Consider the following 14,022-nt stretch of genomic DNA (forward strand, 5'->3'; position numbering starts at 1 on the left):
TATAAAACAAACAACTGGAAGCTAATTTCCTCAACGGAATAAAGAAATGCATAAGAAGGCTAACTGCGACTTTCTCTCACAAATCCCTTCGGAAAAGAGTTAGTCCTGTTTTATTGTTGGTTTTGACGCGTTTGTTCCTTGAACAGATCAAAATAAAACAGAGATATAAACTCCAATTGAGAGAATAAAGTCAGAATTGTGAGATAAGTCGCACTAACAATTGCGAGGTGTAAACTCAAAGTTACGAGTTTAAAAAAAAAAAAGCCAGATTTGTGCGATTAAAAGTCACAATTACTGTTTTTATTCCATGGCAAGAAACAGAACTGCAAGGGAAAAAAGTGAGAAAAATATAGAATTTTCAAGATAAAAAATGTTCTATTCCATAGAGGGAACAAAAAAAAACCCACACAATTAAAAAATTCAGAGAAAAAAGTCACAATTATGAGATAAAAAAACAACTGTGAGAAAACTTAGACTTTCTCACAGTGAGATAATATCTCTGAATTTTAACTTTTTTTCTCTGAATTTTGAGTTTACATCTCGCAATTGTTCTTTTTCCCCGCCAGTCTGATAAAACCATTACCTATTCATCATTTCATGGTGGAAACAACAAAAAAGGTCCTAATTGTGAGATGTAACTCAGAATTGAGAGAGAAAAAGTAAAATTTACGAGATAAAAACTCAGAATTCTGAGGAATAAGGTCAGAAGAGTGAGATAAAAAAGATAAAATTATAAATTGTTCTTTTTTTGGCTGGGAAAATGAGAGATTTAAACTCAGAATAAAGTCAAAATTGTAATGTAAACTCAAAGTTACGAGTTTTAAAAAAGTCAGAATTGTGCGATAAAAAGTCGCAGTCAATTTTTTTAATATTCAATGGCGAAAACAATTAATAAAAAAAAAATTGCAAGGTAAAAAAGTCCAAATTGCAAGATGTGACAGAATTATGAGTTGATAACTTGCTCGGAACTGTGAGAAAAATATAGAATTTTCTAGATAAAAATTTATTCGTAATTGTATTTCTATTTTTATTTTATTCCATAGAGGAAACAGAAAAAAAAATTGTGAGATGTAAACTCAAAATTCAGAGAAAAAAAGTAAAAATGATGAGATAAACTCGCAACTGTGAGAAAACACCCTGAATTAATGAAAGTCTGATAAAAAGTTGCAATTCAATTTTTTTCAATTTTAACATTTCACGATGGAAACAACAAAAAAAGGTCCTAAAAAGTAAAAATTAGGTCAGAATAGTGAGATAAAGAAAGATAAAATTATACATTTTTATTTTTTGGAGGGGAAAAGAACAATTGCGAGATTTAAACTCAGAATTCAGAGAAAAAAAAGTCACAATTGTAAATGTATAAGTTTGTGATTCTGAGGGGAAATATGTGTGTAATGTTTTGAGCGCGTTGTGGAAACAAGCTTCCATCGGATTGCTTTCAGATTTGAATGTGACGTTTGACTGACACTTCCTCAGGTAGTAAAGCGCTGTCCGCGGTCACTGATACACCAGTTTAATCACACCACCATCAAACATGGCATTTACGCTCCAGTGAAATTAAACCAGGCCTGGGATCTCAAACCCTTATGAGTGATCTGTCATAAAAATGAAATGTTTCAAAACAGTGAAAACACTTGACGATCAAAAGTGCAGTTTAACACGGAAGAGTGAAGACGAGGACAGACTCTGCGGAGCGCATGATGACGGAGAGCAGCCCAAAGAGCAGGCCATTGTTCAGCTCAGCGCTCCCGCCTCCCGGAGGAATGCAGTGTGGGAAAACACCACAGAAGAACATCTGAGCACAGCACACCAGCCTCCAGCAGGGGGCGGCAGAGAGGCCACAGCCAGCAGACCAGTGACACGGAAGAAGAAGCCTCTCCTGACTGTATACACCGATCAGGCAGAACATTATGACCACCACTGACAGGTGAATAACACTGATGATCTCTGTTAGTGGGTGGGATATATTAGGCAGCAAGTGAACATGTTGTCCTCAGAGTTGATGTGTTAGAAGCAGGAAAAATGGGCAAGCGTAAGGATTTGAGCGAGTTTGACAAGGGCCAGATTGTGACGGCTAGACGACTGGGTCAGAGCATCTCCAAAACTGCAGCTCTTGTGGGGTGTTCCCGGTCTGCAGTGGTCAGGCTCTATCAAAAGTGAAGGACCAGTGGAGAACCGGCCACAGGGTCATGAAGGACCAGTGGAGAACCGGCCACAGGGTCATGGGCGGCCAAGGCTCATTGATGCACGTGGGGAGCAGGGTTGCCAAGTTTTCACAACAAAACCCACCCAATTACTACTCAAAACTAGCCCAAAACAAGCCCAATCGCGTTTCAGGGGGGCTTCCCCGGTAAAAATCACATTTGGGGGGTAAAATATGTGTTTTTTTGGCATGGTTGCCTACTAAAATTTGCATTACCGGGGCTAAATATCACATAATTGGGGTCGCTTCAACCCGCGGACTTGAAAAACAGCCCGTGGCAACAGTGTTGAAGTAGCCCAATTCCGCGGGAAAACCCTGGTGGGGAGCGAAGGCTGGCCCGTGTGGTCCGATCAAACAGACGAGCTACTACAATGTTCTGCTGGGAAACCTTGGGGTCTAGTGGAGTCCATGCCTCGACGGGTCAGCAAAAGGGGGACCAACACAATATTAGGTCATAATGTTATGCCTGATCCGTGTATAGTGTGCTGGATGGGCTTTATGCTTCTTCTGATATTAAAACGGCTCTCTTCCTCAGTTTTTCTGTCTTGTTTCCAAGTACAAATATCAAAATATTCATAAATCAAAATACTGGAAAACAGGACAGAAACACAGATGATATGCATATGTTTGGATTCTCTCTCCGTTTGACTTCAGTTACACCTGATGTTTTCCACTGTCTAGCTTTAGGATTAGGGGTGGGGTTTATGATTAGGCAATCGGGTAGTGAGTTCAACAAGGGGGGGATAATTTGGCAGGGGGGGCAACAGCACACAGATGCTTTAAACGCTGAAGTCCAGTTCTCCTGCCCAAACACCACCAGTGAGGTCAGCAGAGCGCTCGTCCAAGTGTGACGCACATCTCTCTTTTCTACACGCGTGTTTGACAATCACACGCAAATCTAGCATTCTTTGGCACATGTACGATGAACGTGTAATGGATTCTCCCCCATATCCACCTTATTCCTGACGAGCCCCCTGTGTTTTGAATTATGGGTGGCACTTCCGGTTTGGGGAACTTCCATTCAAGAAGACCAAAACGAGTCATTTCACATCATAAGGTTGCGCAACAAATCCGTCAATTTTTCTTGATGTTTTATCTTCAGACATCATGAGAATAACGTGATGATTTTAACGCAAGAATCTCTCATGATTATTTTCTGTATTCCGCTGTAAAAGTATGAAAAAGGACAACATATACTGCACATTTGTGGTCTGCCCTCACGATTTCATTTACAATATCTCATTAATTCACCGGAATGGAAGAATCTCTGTTTTTTATCCTCAAATCCTCACGTCTCTTTCCAGGTTAGTTTTCACACGGACGATTTCAAATATAATTGTCTTCCCTTTTCACTTCTAATCCCTAAATTAACACAATTTATTATTATCTGTCAAAATGACGGAAAACACTTTGAAATACTATCACGCAATGCTGAAGTGAATGACATTTTTGATTAAGGCAACGTATGTTACATAATACAGATATATATATAATACTCCAGTGATATTTAACCCGTCCGTTACTGCTGAGGAAAGAATCACACTTTTGGGGTTGGTCTGTTGGAAGTGCCTTGTTGATGCTTTTACACTTTTAAATGTCCTTTTTTTCGCCTGGATTTGGCCGACCCAAATTGAAAAGCTTCCCATACACACATACAGTGTCTCTAAACACACAATACTGGAGTTATTTTACAGGAAACACTTTGAAGTTTCATAAAAAACTACTAAAAGTGCATTTAAGTATATGTTGTCTGAGCTGTCATTCCGGACCCTGATCAGGGTCCTTGGAGTTTAGGAGGTTAAAGAGCGAGCCTTCCACTGACTATTTACAGCTTAACGGAAGTTACACCCATAATTCACGCAAAGCTTCATGGGGCGTAGGAATAAGGTGTATAACGACTGCACAATACTGCAACTTTTATCTGTGTAATAGAGTAAATCTGGGCTGAAACGAGGAGAAATCATTTTAAGACTGAATATTAGAACGTAAAGGCCCCGATATACTTCACGTGAAATCAGAAAATCAACTGGCGTGGCGTCATTTCAAACTAAATTAGGCGAAGTTCGTTTCGAAAGCTTGCCAAAGTGAATTTCTAAAAAAAAAAAAAAACACCTTTGAATTGTCATTGGTCCATGGTGATGATGTAATAGGTGGGAGTGGCTCTGAGCCTCCACCCACTTTGGTTCAGTTTTCTCTTCAGTTCGTCGAGGTCAGAATTGCTCAAGTATTTCAAACGTCTTTTTACCCCTAAAAGAAGTTCGCCATGAGTATATCAGGGCCTTAAAGCGGAGCGACAGCTCTGTGTAAGCACGACTAGAGGCCGTTGAGACCCTGACACAGTGCTGAAAGAGAGGAAGATCAACCAATCTGAGAGGAGAGCATGGAGGTTTTGAGGTCTTCAGGAATGACCAACACTCAATAGTCTTCCTTTCCCAGGTCAAGAGGGAATCTCCTGTGGTTTCATTTCCCAGAATTGGCATGGACTCGGGCGGCACGATACTGGAAAAAACTGACATTGCGATGTTTACTTTCTCTGTGATGTATATCGTAATATTCAGAAATACAGGAATGTTCACCGGCTTTATTTTGGGGAAATAGGAAATGTGCTCAAATTTAAGTGCAAACCATCCTTTCACTGCTGAACGAGAATTGCTGGACTCAGTAGCGCATATATTTATTTATTGATGGCGTATCACCATATTGCGATGTCAGTTTTATATATATCGTGCAGCCCTGTTTATGGGGCCGTGTTCAGAAGCGGTCATCTCTGAGCTGCGGTGGCGCCCTGAAGGGACTGAGGCCGAGGCCCCTGCGTGGATGGACCCTCTCTTTGGCTCCGTCGACCGGCCGGCTGAGGGCTGCCCAGCCCAGATCTATGAGCGGAGAGTCCGCCGGGTTCAGCGGCGCGACCCTGAGGGACAGATTCGGGCTGGCGTTGGTCGAGCAGGGCGCCGAGCGCGAGGTCGGGAAGGGGGTGGAAAAGGGGTCAAAGGTCGATCCGTGGTCTGAGTTCATGGGAGGGTCGACCTTCAGATTGAAGGGGTCACAGTCGGGCGATGGGAAGGGGTCACAGTTCGTGAAGGGGTTGGTGGGCGAGGGGTGGAAGCCCAGCCGAGGGCTCGTGGGACTGCTGGCACACATGGGGTTCTTGCCGGACGCTCTGTCCACCACACCGGCCGAAATGAAACTCCACGGGTCGATGCGGGGTCGGTTCGGGGACGGACGTGGCCGAGGGATGATGTTGACCTCCAGACGACGGGTTTTGGGGCTCCACAAACGGGGGTCTGGATACAGGGCAAACGGCATCGGAGACTTGTCCTCGGCCTCAAACGTGTCTTGACACAACGGAAGATCCAACACTAACGGAGAACAGAGAAGAGAATCAGTTACAGTTCACCAGCACAAATGTTCATGTGAAAAATCATTGGTTATATTTAGGGGTGCACCGAATCCAGGATTTGGCCGAATATTGGGCTTTTTGACAGGGTTCGGTTTCTGCCGAACTTCAGAATTTTTTTCCACTGAACCGAACCCTAGGCTTGCACTACGCGCGCTCCACTGGTCGAACGTAATGATGCCCCCGTTGAAAGTGAAAATGGAACTCATGAACAGAAAACGTAGCAGTAGCTACTTTAAGTCAAAAGAAGGCAATTCAAGTCGAGCTACATTGTCTTGTGATGACAAGGACCCTAAACAACAGCCGCTGTTAAAACATTTGTGTATGAAACATCCGAGAGAATACGAGTTGAGCATGAAGGAATCTACAGACAGCAGCCAAAATGTATTTTATTTTACCGCGCAAACAGCCGCATATAGATCAAATAAAATAAAAATAATAAAATACATAGGCCTACACTAAATATTTTTCACTTAAATAATTACCAAATTAAGATGACAAAACGAAAATACACTGAATCCATAAGCTTTGAAGAACCGGAATCGTTTGTTTGTTTTTTAAGTAACATGTCTAAGTGATGTGGGTTAGTCTGGAGCGCAGCCTGTTGACAGTTAAACCAGTTAAACCTGCGGCAGAAAACACTCTCTCAATCCTTCTGTCTCCGCAGCTCGAGCCTCCAATGACAGCGCGCACCTCCTCCTGCTCTCCGTTATGCTGTTCTTTAAAGCGACAGAGGACAACTCGGGGTAATTTTTCTATAAACCATCAGGAAACAGCGGCGAGAAGAACATACGCGACAATGTTTACTTTAGTAAACTTGACCAAAACCACACTATTAAAAGCCTTAAACAAGGCTTCAGATGGCACTGATGTCCCGGGAATACAGAGATAACGCCTCGCTAGAGCGGCCAGCCTTGGGAAGTGCCATTCATTTGCTTTCCACCAGTCAGGAGCTTGTACTGCTGCTGTATTTTTCTGTCGAAATGGTCCCACACAGTAAGCTTTTCCATTGCTTCATTTTGCGAGATGTATCTGGTTTGTGGTTGCACATGTCGATGTGCTCCGTGAGTGAACAAATAATGCAATACAGCATATTTTTCTTAACCATGCATCAAAAAACAAACAAACAAAAAAGCATTAAAACATTTAAACCGTTTAACTGGTAGTATTAATCGGTCAAAGTTCTTACATTCGGTTAACGTTTAAATGGTCAATAGCATCCTTGCACTGCTGTGGATGTTGTTTACTTCATTAATGTGTTTACTGTGATAATGGACTGAGGATGGGAGAAGGATTCGGTATTCGGTTTCGGATTCGGCAGAATCTTAACCAGTGGATTCGGTATTTGGCCGAACCCCAAATATCTGGATTCGGTGCATCCCTAGTTATATTGTATTTAAATGTTTCATCTTTGCACTAATATCTGTTTGGGCTCTTTTATGTTAAATAATGATTGGTTCTGAACAGTAGGTCATATTTCAATATTAAAATATTATTTAAAAATGCCACTTTGATTTCTGGCTCTACTAGAGCAGGTTTTCCTGCTTGAATGTTCATTATCTCCTCATATTCTTCATTGTTGCGGCTCCTCTTTTCCCAGTCTGTCAGTAACGCTCTGTTTACTTCCTGTCTCTGTGAAGCCCCTCCTTCTCAAAAGAACAATGTGCTCTGATTGATGTCTTTCGAAAATCATATTTCATATGTTACAAGAACGGCATTTTTCCACCTTAGAAACATTGCTAAGCTACGTAACATGCTATCTATTTCTGATGCAGAAAAGTTAGTTCATGCATTCATGACCTCTAGACTAGATTACTGTAATGCTTTATTAGCTGGTTGTCCTGCATCATCAATAAACAAACTACAGTTAGTCCAAAACGCAGCTGCTAGAGTTCTTACTAGGTCAAGAAAATATGATCATATAACACCAATTCTATCATCTCTACACTGGTTACCTATTAAGTTCCGTATCAATTACAAAGTATTGCTACTGACCTATAAAGCCCTAAATGGTTTAGCTCCAGTGTATTTAACGGATCTTCTATCGCCCTACAATCCATCGCGCTCTTTAAGATCACTAAATTCGAGGCTTCTGGTCATTCCTAGGATATCTAAGTCCACTAAAGGAGGGAGGGCATTTTCACATTTAGCTCCTAAACTCTGGAATAGTCTTCCTGATATTGTTAGAGGTTCAGACTCGCTGTCCCAGTTTAAAACTAGATTAAAGACGCATCTCTTTAGCCAAGCATTCACATTATAATTACCTTTTATACTACAGTTAAATCGGATCAAATGCATTAATATTCTGAACAGCAGCTATGCTAATTATTTCCCATCTGCTTTTCTGTTGTTATCGCGGGACACTAGTCCCGAGGTAACTAGTTCGTCAGCTCCAGTTTGTATCCAGCCTCTCATGGAGGCTTCAGATGCCCCAACACTTGTGAAGAGACGACTCGACTCGACGCCTGTGAAGAGACGACTCAACACCAGGGTTGTTATGGCCTAAATTAATACATGATTGATTAACTTATTCTAACATTTTTCTTTCACATTCTCTTTCTAACATTTTTCAATGTACATTTATGAAATGCAATTTCTGTAAAGCTGCTTTGAAACAATGTGTATTGTGAAAAGCGCTATACAAATAAATTTGAATTGAATTGAATTGAATTGGTCGGCTGGAGCAGTGTGTTGTGATTGGTCAAGCACCTTACCATAACCGCCAATTTCAACACACTACTAACTCAACCAGGCCTCTGCCCTTTATTCTATGAATTATTTAAAGGGATAGTTCACCCAAAAATGAAAATTACCCCATGATTTACTCGATGACTTAGCGTGAGGGGTAATTTTCATCTTTGGGTGAACTATCCCTTTAAATGAGGAATATTGTGACAGTGAGGTTCATTGCGGAGTAAATAACTGTGTCTGGGTTCTCACCCAGCTGTGAGGAGTGCAGTCCGTAACTCCTCCTCCTGCGCTCTCCGCTCTGATACGACACCTCAGCGGCCGCGTTTCCGTTGGCATGTGCCGTCCATTCCCCGGGACCGTCCTGCGTTCTGCGGCCCGACCGCTCTCTGTCCCGCGGGTTGGGGGGCGGCGGGGTGAGCGGCAGCGGCCTGACCTCGGGCGGCTTCAGCGAATCCAGGAATCCCCGTGGCAGAGAGTCCGTGCTGAAAGTGATCAGATCGCCCACCACCTCCGGCTCCGGTTCGGGCACGGGTTCGAGCACGGGCAGGTGAGTCCGGGACGAGGCCCGCGGCGGCGGGGTGGGCGGGTGCTGTGCTTCGAGGCAGTGTCCCAGAGCTACGGACGCCAGCAGGGCGGCGCTGCTGAGCAGAGCGCGGTGTGTGTTCTTCGCCAGGCCGGGGTGGTCCGGTTTCGGAGAACCACAGGGGGACGAACCGCCTTCTTCACTCTCTGAACCCTCTGAGAGACAGAGAAATATGAGAAATATATATACAAATGACTAACTTTAACATCCTCCTGTCTGAGTTTGACTAGAGGACCAGAACTGGTGTTTGTTCATCAGAATTACGCATCTGTGTGTGTGTGTTACCGTTGTGGCTGGACTCTGGTGTGACGGGTCTGTACTCCTCGAAATCGGCTTTAGACTCGTCATTCTCATTACTGTCCATGCCCAGGAGTTTGGCTCTCATCGACAGACTGCCACACACAAACAAACACACATCAGACCACTTGACTTCATCCGTTCTGCACACAAACGCGCTGACACAGCACTCACCTGTTCTCCTGCGCGCTGAGCCGGAGGATCTTTGGACTCTTGGGGCTTTTAGGGCTTAAATGAGGAGCGAATCTCCTCTCACCATTTGTCTGCTTGAGAGGAAGAGACTCCAGCGGCCAAACCGAACTCCACTTACTCTCACTGGGACTCACTGAGACAAACAGAGAAGAGCTAATAAAACAACAGTGCCGCCATGTGGTGACACAATCACACAAATGCATGTTCACAATGATGGAAAACTCTATTATTCACAGTCTAGGGACTAAACTAGATCTCTCTCACTGTGATCATTACATGAGATTATAATGAGATTTAGGCAATATTGCTATTAAACTTTATCATGCAAACACAATACTTCATAATCGCAGTAACTATAATCATAGTAAAATATGTGGCGTATGCTGATTTTAAATCACAATAAACATGCATGTTAACACTTTAATGGCATCTATTCCAAAACTTTCTCTCTGATCCACTAAAACAAAATAGGGCTAAAAAAGAATAATATATACTAGTATTCCTAAACAGTTCATATCAACCTCGTATCGCCAAAAAAAAAATTTTTTTAAACAATCAACCGCTGTGTTGTCAAACTTGATATTGTGGCTTTATGTTTGGTCAGACACTTGCATGTGTTACTATATTATTATAATTTTTATAAAATCAATCTCAAATGGAGTTACAAGGTGTTTGGCCAGCCGTTGTTGGACATGCACGCTTTTTTCCATCAGCCACATCTGAGGCATCGATCTGTTTTCATCAACTTACAGGTTATAAATTCTACTGTAGCTATATGTGGGCGATCAGTTTTTCTGTCACTTGGCCAAAATCTTATAAAAGAAGATCAAAATATGAAGTGCTTCGCACATGCCATTTAAGTCAAGTCAAGTCAACTTTATTTATATAGCACTTTTAACAATGTAGATTGTTTCAAAGCAGCTTTACAGTGTTAAACAGGAAAATAATGCAGCATCATTTTATTCAGCCGTACAGCCGCTCCGGAGAAAACGGTGATGTCATCAGCTCATTTCAATTATCATACAGTGACAGTGTGGGCTTTAGATCAGTAATTTAGTTTATATGGTTAATTTAGTTTATTAATTAGATTTATTTCGATGTTTAGTTGAAAATTTTAAGACAGTATTGGTGATGACTTGACAACAAATGCTAGACTAAGATATTCAAATGAAATTATTTATTCTAGTATAATGATTTATTGAAGTATGGAGACACAAGGTTTCCACCCGACAGAGACTATATATAGCTAACAATAGTTTATATATAAGAACACCAGTAATGATAAGATCTTGGTACGGTCACCAAACCAGCCATAAGTAAGCACTGTAACACATTTTATAGGTTATTTAAACTAAACCAAGGTAATTTACATACAGAGGGAACAGTAGAAGGAAAGAGTAGAGAGAATGATGGACACACTCACACTGTATCGCTCGGAAGCGTGGGCCGATGGACGGCGAGCCCAGATCTGGAGAATTACGTCTCTTTTCCAAGCACGGAGACGCCTGGACCGTGATCTTATGGATAAAATCTGCACAGATGAAAACAAGCGATATTTCCAATGAGATCACGGCCAACATGTACATCAACACTAAACAACTACTCAAAGACAATACAGGCAAACACATGCATGCACTCATAAATGTTGTTTTGCTTCCATAACTTTCAGACTAGTGGAAAGAAAACATCCAAAATACACATTTAAGTGTTTTCTGTCTGTAGGTTTCAATCTCAATACATGTCATTAAATGAGTTGTTCCTCCACTTCAGTAACACTTACACATACCAAAACTTACAGTTTTATTCATATCTATATTCTGAAGGTTTTTAGTGAGGGGTTTGTTCACATATGATTTATAGAACATTTTATTCCTAAAAACATGGAGAAAAAGTGTTTTTTCTGTCTATTGACAGTATTTTCCAAAATCTCCACTGTAAAATCCTTTAACTCTAATATGTCAACACAATCAAACACACATTTTGAACCTGGCTTTATCCAATGTTCAGATTTATGTTCTGGAATGTGTGAAAATTAGAGCATATTTACTTAATTAGCATATTTAAACCATTTCAGAAACGTTGTAATATAAAGCAATTGTCTTAGATTTCAATCTCACTACATGTCATTAAATGAGTTGCTCCTCCACTTCAGGAACACTTACACACACCAAAACTTACAGTTTTATTCATATCTATATTCTGAAGGTTTTTAGTGAGGGGTTTGTTCATATATCATTCAACATGATTTATAGAACATTTTATTCCTAAAAACATGGCGAAAATTTGTTTTTTCTACCTGTTGACAGTATTTTCTGATTTATGAAGTGATGAAAATAAATATCCTAAATCCCCTCACTAAAAACACTGAACTCTAATATATCAACACAATCAAACAAGGGTTTTGAACCTGGCTTCATCCAATGTTCAGATTGATCTTCTGGGTATGTGTGAAAATTAGAGCATATTTACTTATTTAGAAAAGAGAAATCCAAAATCCCCTCTGTAATATCCAATCAAACACAAACCTGAACACTGGATAAAGCCATGTTCAGATTTATGTTCTGCAATGTGTGCAAATAAGAGCATATTTACTTATTGAATTAACATATTTAAACAATATTTCAGAAAAGTTGTAATATAAAGCAATTGTCTTAGATTTCAATCTCAATACATGTCATTAAATGAGTTGTTCCTCCACTTCAGGAACACTTACACACACCAAAACTTACAGTTCTATTCATATCTATATTCTGAAGGTTTTTAGTGAGGGGTTTGTTCATATATCATTCAACATGATTTATAGAACATTTTATTCATAAAAACATGGCGAAAATGTTTTTTCTACCTGTTGACAGTATTTTCTGATTTATTAAGTGATGAAAATAAATATCCCAAATCCCCTCACTAAAAACACTGAACTCTAATATATCAACACATTCAAACAAGAGTTTTGAACCTGGCTTCATCCAATGTTCAGATTGATCTTCTGGAAATGTGTGAAAAATAGAGCATATTTACTTATTTAGAAAAGAGAAATCCAAAATCCCCTCTGTAATATCCAATCAAACACAAACCTGAACACTGGATAAAGCCATGTTCAGATTTATGTTCTGCAATGTGTGCAAATAAGAGCATATTTACTTATTGAATTAGCATATTTAAACAATATTTCAGAAAAGTTGTAATATAAAGCAATTGTCTTAGATTTCAATCTCAATACATGTCATTAAATGAGTTGTTACTCCACTTCAGGAACACTTACACACACCAAAACTTACAGTTCTATTCATATCTATATTCTGAAGGTTTTTAGTGAGGGGTTTGTTCATATATCATTCAACATGATTTATAGAACATTTTATTCCTAAAAACATGGCGAAATTTTGTTTTTTCTACCTGTTGACAGTATTTTCTGATTTATGAAGTGATGAAAATAAATATCCTAAATCCCCTCACTAAAAACACTGAACTCTAATATATCAACACAATCAAACAAGAGTTTTGAACCTGGCTTCATCCAATGTTCAGATTGATCTTCTGGAAATGTGTGAAAATTAGAGCATATTTACTTATTTAGAAAAGAGAAATCCAAAATCCCCTCTGTAATATCCAATCAAACACAAACCTGAACACTGGATAAAGCCATGTTCAGATTTAAGTTCTGCAATGTGTGCAAATAAGAGCATATTTACTTATTGAATTAGCATATTTAAACAATATTTCAGAAAAGTTGTAATATAAAGCAATTGTCTTAGATTTCAATCTCAATACATGTCATTAAATGAGTTGTTCCTCCACTTCAGGAACACTTACACACACCAAAACTTACAGTTTTATTCATATCTATATTCTGAAGGTTTTTAGTAAGGGGTTTGTTCATATATCATTCAACCTGATTTATAGAACATTTTATTCCTAAAAACATGGAGAAAACGTGTTTTTTCTGCCTGTTGACAGTATTTTCCAAAATCTCCACTGTAAAATCCTTTAACTCTAATATGTCAACACAATCAAACACACATTTTGAACCTGGCTTTATCCAATGTTCAGATTTATGTTCTGGAATGTGTGAAAATTAGAGCATATTTACTTAATTAGCATATTTAAACCATTTCAGAAAAGTTGTAATATAAAGCAATTGTCTTGGATTTCAATCTCAATACATGTCATTAAATGAGTTGTTCCTCCACTTCAGTAACACTTACACACACCAAAACTTACAGTTTTATTCATATCTATATTCTGAAGGTTTTTAGTGAGGGGTTTGTTCATATATCATTCAACCTGATTTATAGAACATTTTATTCCTAAAAACATGAGAGAAAATTTGTTTTTCTACCTGTTGAGAGTATTTTCTGATTTATGAAGTGATGGAAATAAAAATCCCAAATCCCCTCACTAAAAACACTGAACTCTAATATGTCAACACAATCAAACAAGAGTTTTGAACCTGGCTTCATCCAATGTTCAGATTGATCTTCTGCAATGTGTGCAAATTAGTGCATATGTACTTATTTAATTTGCATATTTAAACAACATCTCAGAAAACGTGTAATACTGAACAATTGTCTTAAAGTACTGCGATTAATCAACTGGAGAAGTATGGTAATATGTATTCGTTTAATCTTTTCCCCTATTCACCTGTGCAGTCTTGTTTTA

At 39.6% G+C, this 14,022-nt stretch overlaps 1 protein-coding gene across 1 annotated transcript in view; it reads right to left on the minus strand.

Moving 5' to 3' along the window:
• Positions 1 to 1,295: 1,295 nt before the first annotated feature.
• The window catches only part of LOC307140533 (mitogen-activated protein kinase kinase kinase 11), a 15,457-nt gene continuing 2,730 nt past the window's right edge, over positions 1,296 to 14,022 (minus strand). Inside the window, exons 4-8 of the mRNA XM_079840102.1 lie at positions 10,787 to 10,894; positions 9,346 to 9,496; positions 9,160 to 9,266; positions 8,541 to 9,029; positions 1,296 to 5,562 (exon numbers count right to left, since the gene is read on the minus strand). Coding sequence (XP_079696228.1) covers positions 4,955 to 5,562; positions 8,541 to 9,029; positions 9,160 to 9,266; positions 9,346 to 9,496; positions 10,787 to 10,894 — 1,463 coding nt within the window. The 3' untranslated portion in view covers positions 1,296 to 4,954. The remainder of the gene's footprint in view (positions 5,563 to 8,540; positions 9,030 to 9,159; positions 9,267 to 9,345; positions 9,497 to 10,786; positions 10,895 to 14,022) is intronic.

This window comes from Gobio gobio, assembly GCF_949357685.1.
Source record: "Gobio gobio genome assembly, chromosome: 2".
In the NCBI taxonomy this organism is placed as follows: Eukaryota; Metazoa; Chordata; class Actinopteri; order Cypriniformes; family Gobionidae; genus Gobio; species Gobio gobio.